The sequence below is a fragment of the Macrobrachium nipponense genome, chromosome 2 (assembly GCF_015104395.2).
Source record: "Macrobrachium nipponense isolate FS-2020 chromosome 2, ASM1510439v2, whole genome shotgun sequence".
Taxonomy (NCBI): domain Eukaryota; kingdom Metazoa; phylum Arthropoda; class Malacostraca; order Decapoda; family Palaemonidae; genus Macrobrachium; species Macrobrachium nipponense.
In genome coordinates, this window is record NC_087201.1 from 95,929,182 (window position 1) to 95,938,005 (window position 8,824).

The window sequence follows — 8,824 nt, forward strand, 5'->3', positions numbered from 1 at the left end:
TGTTAGGCTCCCTTTCGAAGGACTATGGTTCTTCTCTCTTGTCCTCGAGCCACCCTGGCCACCTGCCCCGCATTTTTTCGTCACGGCACATAGGCCAGCTGCTCGGAGTCGCCAGGCCCGTCCTTCCTTCTCGGTTGGCTCGACCCAGCTACTCCAGGACATTTCTTTCTCTCTACCATCTGAATTCTCTTCCTTTCCCCCCGTGTTTTGTTAGGATGTTATTTTGTATTTCTCATGCTTATCAAGACGGCTTTGGCTGGCCTAGGCCTCCTCTGATCGCATGGCCTTTCTCAACCGCGGTGGTTAACCCACACGGGCCGGGAGAGAGTTCCAGGCGACCGCGTATGAGCCACCCCACGTCGGTCCTTCCAGCCCTCTTCCCCCTCCTTGGGGGGAGGTACGTTCGCTCACGCTGTCTTAGGCAGCCGATCCAAGCATCCTCCCTTCCCTCCCTCTCGCGAGCGGGTCGGCTCCATGCCGCTCTCCCCAGTAGAGTAGGGGGGGAACCCTGCTCGGCCGAGCCTTGGTTGGCCACCAGGCTCGGCTGGGCTCGGCTGGGCTCGGCGCTCAGGCTGCATTCTCCTACCACTAGTCACCCCCCCCGCACTCCGGCAGATCAGGACCCCGGCGCAGCCAGGTCCGCTCTAGTTCGGTGATACTAGTAAGGAGGCCCCGGCCTCCATACAAGGATACGCTTTTGCATGCATGTTTTACATTCACATATAACATCCATTATCTTTAGTTTAAGCTTGGCGGAGACCCCGCTACCCCTCCGGGGATATCCATCAACTTATTCTAGTTTTAAGTTTTTGACGACGGAGTTATCAAACCCCGCCGTGTTATTTTGGTCCCCTCCTGCTCCTCACCCGTTGTTCGGACTACTCCTCGCTCCGGCGTATGGATTAGGTGGTCTTCCTGATTCAGTGACTACTCTGTCCTCCAGCATCGCCGGAGACACACTGATTCAAGCTGTTCTACCGATCCTGTCGGACGACTCACCACATTACACGGTCAAAGAGCAGGTAGAGACTAACCCTTGTTACCTTTTAACACCGGAGCACTCCGGTGTTATGACATATCACATCACGGACTTAGTCCGGGATGTTAGTGATGATACTCAAGTGTCATTTCACTTACAGGTAACCCATTGTATGAAGTCGGGCTGTAACGCCGTGCTTCAGGACCCCTGTGGGCACGAGGTCTGCCGGACCCACGCCACCTGCGCGATCCGGTTTAAGACTTCGTAGGTTATCCTTTGTAGGCTGGGCAGCATTGCCTTCATTGGCAAAAATCCGTAGGCTTGTCTTATGAAGGGAGGAACCTCAACCTTCTCTTTTAAACAAAGGAGCATTGAATTCTCTACACTAATATTAGCCAGAAGGCCTCTTGAGATGGCCTATCCGAAATTAATTCTTGGTACTCGGACGTGTCAGTAGAGGCATAGTGTCCATTAATTTTCATGTAGTGGGGTGACATAGGTCTAGGAAGTGTAAACAGTGTCTTGGGTTTTCAGTGTCTCTGGGACATCTGGGTGATTTCGCTGTCCAGTGCACGTAAAAGGCCCTTCATAGATTCTCGGGGAAACCTGTGTAGGTACATGAATGCCTCAATTGTTAACACAATGATTCTGTGGCTTCGTTGTTTCAGCTCGAGTCAGTAATGCGTCTTGTTCAAGTGCTTCATCTCTGTATGCTAATGCATTCTAATAATAATTTCCTTGATCCTGTAACATATTCTCTTTCTTCCATCTTACTTTCCACCCTCTCTTAACAACTAATTCATAGTGCAACTGCAAGGTTTTCCTCCTGATACTCCTTTCAAACTCTGTCAATTTACAGTGAATGACCTCATTGGTCCCAGTGCTTGGCCTTTGGCCTGAATTCTGTATTCAATTTAGTTAACTAAGTGGCCCAGAGAAAAGTCACAGAGATGGTCTACAATACCAAAATATTACATTGAACATAAACCATTATGATGTCATCTTTAAGAATGTGAGTCTGATAGACGGCCCGCAGGCCAAATTTTAGGTGGCTCATGACTTAGGTAGATGTGCACTTCAAGGAGACGTACAGCCTCTCTCTCACATGATGTCTTTTTTTATATTTGCGCCAATATGCCCAAGGGATGCTGCTGGTTTTAGTTCTTATCTTTTATGATAGTATGTCAGTTACCTTTGTAATTTTGCAGAGAAATATTAGAAAAAACATGTACTATAATCCAAAAAATTTATCTTCAATTTCAATAAATTTACACAAATATTTTTCAAAAAATATACTCAGAATTTTTTACCGATTTTATTTCTTATCTATTTTGATATTGTGTGAGAGCTGTAGTACTAATTATAATTTTACAAAATAAAATAAAACAAAATTTATTAGAAAAAACATGTATAACTTAGTAAAATTCATGGGTGTCTTGTAAAAAAGGCCCCACAATGGGTTATAAATGGTCTTTTTCAATTTCTTGTGAACAGCAGGTAGAATTTTTAAAAAATTTTCTTACATCATGTGTATTTGCATATTTTCCTCATGCCATTGATTTGGTTCTCTTAAATTGGCCAATGTCAAAGTTTCCCTGGACTGGGGTGCTGCATATGTTTTTTTAGCTCGGCTCTGAAGGGTTAATGTAATTTATTTTGTTTCTTCTCTTTTTTTTTCAAGTACGATGGAAAATGTGTCTGTGCTAGGTGAAGATGTAATTGTCAAAGATGAATTGTATATCAATGGTGGGATGGTGTTGCCACATAAGAGTATAGCAACTTCTGTCCTAGAACCAAAAATTATAATGTAAATTAGTGTTTCAGCAGTTTTTGTTTTGTGATTTTTCATTATTACTAGAGTTACTTTCATAATAGCTACCACACTGAAAAAGTAGAGTAGTAAAGGTTCTCAATTTTTTGAGATTCAGCTTTGTGATATGACTTTATCAACCTGATATATTTACCATTATCAGCATTTGTAAATTTCAACTTTAATTGGTCATTTTAAAGTTTTAGTTATTTAATCCCCTCCTCATAATTTCATCTTTGTACATATCTGTTAGAAGGCATATTCTTCAACAAGTTCCATTCAAAATCCTTTTGAGCTTCCATTCATTCAGATAGGCAAATATTAATTTCTTGGCTGGAAATTTTACTGTTGGGTAGTGATTAGCAAAATAAATTTTGGTGGTAGCCTGTTGAAGGTTTGGATGAATTAAATAATCACGATGTATATTCATCCAATCTTGAAAAATTTGTATTGCAGAACTTATATATGTAACAGATATTCTCAGCAAAATGAAGAAAAATCCAAATATTTGGGAATGTATTTAACTGGAAGAATGACTTTAGTAGTTCCTTTTCTGGAGATACACCTAATTTACTTTTATTTTAGATGTATGATACTCTGTTTATCAGCATAAGAAAATTCCAGAACAGTTATAAATTAATTTCTAGGAGAATAAAGTTTCCATGACAAACTGGAAGAAGAACTTTTAAGATTTCTTTAATTAAGGTGCAGCTTGAAACCTTTGGTTTTAAAGAAATAAAAAGATGGTACTGTAGTTGAATTATGCTTATGTGTACATAAAACCTCACCATCTATTCAGGTTGAGGAATCACAAGTGCTTCCATCCTGTAGGTCTTCGTTTGTTATTCATGTGCAATATATATTACATTAGATAATGGAAAAGATATGACCTGTATAATACACTACACTTTATACATTGTAATGAGGTGTGTGGAACTTTGAATAAATTCTCATGTTCAGCTTTATAAACTACAGATTAGATAACCAACAGTAGATGTTTTAAATATAATTTTGTTGAATTAATACACAGTAGTGTTACATAAATTTTCTCTACTAAAATTCAAGTACGCAATCCTCAAGTTAGAAAAGAATATTGACTAATTATGCATGAGCAGGGAGTTTAGGAAAAAAAACAAAAAAAGTGTGGTTCTTGAATTTTTTATATAGTTATTTTTGGTGTTAATACTTCATATTTTTATTATGTATTAACTTGCATAGTGTTTCTCATGCACACCATTTTCTACTATTACTTTTTTTAATGGGTTATGCACTATCATTGACAATGGATATTCTGCACCAAAAAGTTTAATGCTATGAACCCAACATATTCACAAGTTACAGGGCCAATTTTTTCCAAATATTCTGGGAAGATCCCTCATGAAAAAATAAGAGAAACAGTATTCTTTATTTACCTTTGTATATTTTTTCATAACTGAATTATTGTCCAGCATAAGCACAGTGCTGTATAACAATTTCATATTGAAGGTATACCAGTGCCTTTTAAATACATTCATTTTGTACTTAAAATTCCAGAATCACAGATCATTATCATTAACACTTATATATTTAAGGGTATTACCAGATAATAATAGTAATAATAATGATGATAAATCATAATATAGATGTCATGAGGGACCTTGTGCACTTGGCTCAGAAGTCCATCTTTTGTGAATATTGGACGTTATTGTTGTATAGTAGCATGGGTATTTGTGTAGTAAATTTTTATACAAGCACGTGGTGAAAGTCTGATTTTTTTAATTGTATGAAGATACATGCTTAAAAATAATCTTTATCCTGTATGGTTAATTTGTAAGGAACTTTTACTCAGTTTGATGTTTAGTATGATTAGGCTTATTTTCACACTATAAATATTATTGGCACTTAGAACACTTCTCATGAAATATATTTTAATAGTTTTTTATCTGATATAAGAACTGACCCTTTGGGTCAACCCTGTGACAGGTAAAATTCTTTTAATTAATTTAACAATTTATTAATTTTTGTGAAAAAGTATTCATCAGAAATCACAAGTAACATTATGACATGTATACTACACAGTATTTACAGGAGAAAAGTTGGTATTGTGTTAGATATTTTAAAATTGCTTCATACTACTGTCTGATGCTTTGTTAAAGTACATTAGTATAGTTAATTGATTATAATGTGGCTTGGTTTTTCTCATTTTATTTCCCGTTGACATGAGCTAACAGAATCTGCAATTTGAAGTAGTATGTGTGTTATCGTTGAGGCCTATTCTTTCTCAACATGGATAAAAAAAATTGTTATTTTCATACAGTGAAAGAGGTGACCAATAATGAATATTTCTCTATCCACTAACTTTTTCGCTTGATTAGTTTCTATGATTTTTAATTAAGTTTGGTATAGTGTGCCTTATTTTTTATGAATATTAAATTACTGCCCTGGTAGTATTATCAAACTAAAGTTATGTTCAATTTTATGTAAAACCTTTCCAGGAAGCTTTCTCTGTATTTGAAAAAGTCCAAAGTTGAGTGATTTAAAGAAAAAGTACCTCAATCCATGACTGGCAGTACTTGAATTATATAAAAATATTTTTAGACCACTAGCTAGTGCACACTTGGACTAGAGAAAAGTAAGCCCTCCTGAATTAGTGTGTTCTGTTTGATACATTTATGAGAAATTTTTAAATGTTTTTACAGTGAATGACTTGGAAGCAAACTGTACATTCAGCCTTAGTTGAGGAATGGTTCACTTACCAAATAATTATTTTAATAAGAATTTTTTTAATAGCATTTTTTTATACAGTACTCCATTACTCCAATATGTATAATGTTCATGTTAAAATCATATTTTTAGAAGTGAAATTATATATGTCCAATTTTGCATTTCTGATATAGTCGATATATGTATTAGTATAAGTTACTTTCTAAAAATTTGATAAATCACAAAAATAATAGCCAAGTCATTTGTTGCCGACCTCCATATTTATGTAACCTAAACAGTAACCATATACTATAGGAAGTGGATTAATAATGTTACAGAAGACTGTAGATATTACTTTATACCTATTAGTGTTACATGCAACTGTTTCATATAGTATTTTCCTTAAGTAATCAGAGCTTTCATTTTATGGGACATTTCTGCAGTAGCCAGTAGCATTCAGTGAAAATGATGATCTAGTTAGTTTTAAAATAGTTGTGGAAATTTTTTTAAAATTAGAATGTGTTAATATTGTTGTTTGGGTTTAATGAACATTAATTTACAGCATCCCGTACCAGGGAGTTTAACTTGGAACACTTCAGAGCTAACAAAAAAATAGGACAATACTGTATTAGATTTTGGACCCTCAAGCAAAGATCAGAAGGAATGATAATCCTGTTTTCACTTATTTTTGAGTTTTAAAAATTTTTATTCATTTGCAACTGTCTAGATTGTTTAGGTAACCTTGGATATACCTGTGTAGCTTGGGAAGTCTCATAACCTTGTGTGCATGTAGAAGTGACTCAGGATTAAGTAGTACGTATACTCGACATATAATTTTGAGGCAATTGTTCAAGGACTTGCTCAATATTTAATATAGCATTATGTATGAAAAATAATAAAGTTACAGTAGTGTTTCAAACACCATTTAACCTTTCCCAGTCCATGCAGACTGTCCAAATGGAAAAATCCCATTTCAAATCTGCACTTATTGTTCAGTTCAAAATAATGCTGTAAACTTCCTGATCCATTATAAAAATTTTATCTTATTCCAGAGTACGTAAATACTATGATAATGAAATTAATTTAAAAATGGTGAAGTTCTCATGATGTTTCCTTGAATGTGAAAGGCTAATAGACATTCAAAAATGCAGTTGTTACAGGCCTACCCACAGTTTTTTTTATGGGGGGGGGTCGTTCAACCCGGCCCCCCTTGGTATAGGCCTGTGTTAGTGTCCTGTATTGATTGTGCCTTAAAATTAGAAGTCAAGATTTTTGCACAATTCCAGAGGCCTGCTTACTTGTATCCCTTTGGAATAGAGTTGTTTTCACAATTGTTTAATGAAGCTATTTCTTTGTCTCTTACAAAGCTAGTACTATTATCTTTGTTGCTGTAACTATCTTGATTAATGCTATCATCTTTCTCATATTGAGAAGTATTATTTATCTGCAGTATTTGTGCCGGTAAAGGAATTAATAATCATTTGTATATTTGCAATAATTGTTTATCTGCCCTTTCTTTATAAAGTAAATTAAGTAGTAAAAAATGATGCTGATAATACAAAACAGGATTAAAATTCACAATGCAGTGAACATGACCAGGATCACAGAAGGTTCCCTTCTACCTTCATGAATGACTTATGGTTTTCTTTTGAAAAGGCAAATTTTTCACATACCTGGTATTTTTTTATGTGTATAAACAGTAGCCTTTTGCCTTTTGTATGTGGAGTATCCTTCCACACATGCTGTCGACTGGCTTTGTAACTGACTAAACAAGGGTGGTACCCAGGTGGAGACAGGGAGAGGGGATACCCATTATTACCCAACCAATGTTATCCACTGTCCTTTGTTCATACGCGAACAAACCTTTCGCCTTAACAATAGGATAATTTCTAGCATCTAGCTGGCTCTGGGTAAAACACAGATGAAGCAAGGAATCTTGTGATATCTGGCAATGCATGCGTAAATCGGGTTAAGAGTGGTCAAAGGCCCCACACCTATGCCACCGTGTCAGTCTCTCTCTTAACCACATGGGCGAGAGTTGTGGTTGATCTCTCTTGGCCTTTAAAGTCTATACTAATGTTAAGTCTGAGGATTTGTTCACGTATGAACAAATGACAAATTTTCTAAGACAATCTGTATTTTTCATAGCTACTGACCTGAGGTCTTAACATTATAATGCCCACCTCTAGCTGCCCCTCTGTTTCCTAAGACATCCTGAGTTGGGAAAGACTTGACACGGTGGCCTAGGTGCGTGGTCTTTGATCACTCTTCACCCGATTTACACATGCGTTGCCAGACATCACAAGATTCCTTGCTTTCATCTGTTTTTTAACCGGATCCAGCTAGGCACTAGAAATTGTCCTGTTTTAACGGGATCCAGCTAGACACTAGAAATTATCCTATTGTTAAGACCTCAGGTTTGTAGCTATGAAAAATACTAATTGTCTTAGAAAATTTGTCATTTCGACCTGTATGCAGAATGAAAAACTGAAGGGAAAAATGAAGCTGGGTAGATGAGGTAGGTCAAAGTTTGTATACCCATGAAAGATACAAATAACAGTAAAAATTTGGCATTTATCCCAATGGGATACAAACACTATGCATTTCATATATGAAGACATTAGGTGGAAGGGAGGTTGTACCCACAGGTTGGGTTGAGGACCTTTGTGGGCAATGTGTGCCACCGTGCAGAAAAAAGGTACTAACTTCTCTGCTGGCACTGACCTGGAAGTCAGGGTGGTGGTGCAACACTGCCATTGGTCTGAAGGGTCGGCGGGGCTCCCTCTACCCCGACTCCACCTGTTATAGCGCCTCAGTGGCATGACTGGTATGGTGTTAGTGGCAGCGAGTTCAATTCTAGGGCATTCCACTGAGGGGTCAGAGATGTGTATTTCTGGTGATAGAAGTTCACTCTCGACGTGGTTCGGAAGTCACATAAAGACGTTGGTCCCGTTGCTGAATAACCACTGATTCCATGCAACGTAAAACAAAAAACACCATACAAACAAATCTTCCCCGACTCCACATGTTACAGACTGGAATCATGTTGGTCCAATCCTAATAAACTCAGTTCCCCTCTGAAGAAGTGGGAAACAGTTTGTCAGCAGCCTTTGTTACAGATAAAAGTCCCACCCATTTGTTATAAATGGGGAGATGGAGGTGTGGCTGCAGGCTACTTTCTAATGGTAGCTGGTGTGTGTTTCTACTCACGGAGTTTGCCCCTCCCTCTTTAACGAAGATATCATACAAATAAAAAGGCCATGTCTTCATTTACGGGGCTTTATTACATCTATAAGTTTCATACTGCTGGTACACTCATAGCCCGTGAAACTGAAAGGGCAACAAAGTAAAAC

General features: G+C 37.3%; 1 protein-coding gene across 1 annotated transcript in view; it reads left to right on the plus strand.

Moving 5' to 3' along the window:
* Positions 1 to 6,969, plus strand: part of LOC135220807 (mannose-1-phosphate guanyltransferase beta-like) — a 165,219-nt gene extending 158,250 nt beyond the window's left edge. Inside the window, 1 exon segment of the mRNA XM_064258317.1 lies at positions 2,664 to 6,969. Coding sequence (XP_064114387.1) covers positions 2,664 to 2,790 — 127 coding nt within the window. The 3' untranslated portion in view covers positions 2,791 to 6,969.
* Positions 6,970 to 8,824: the final 1,855 nt, after the last annotated feature.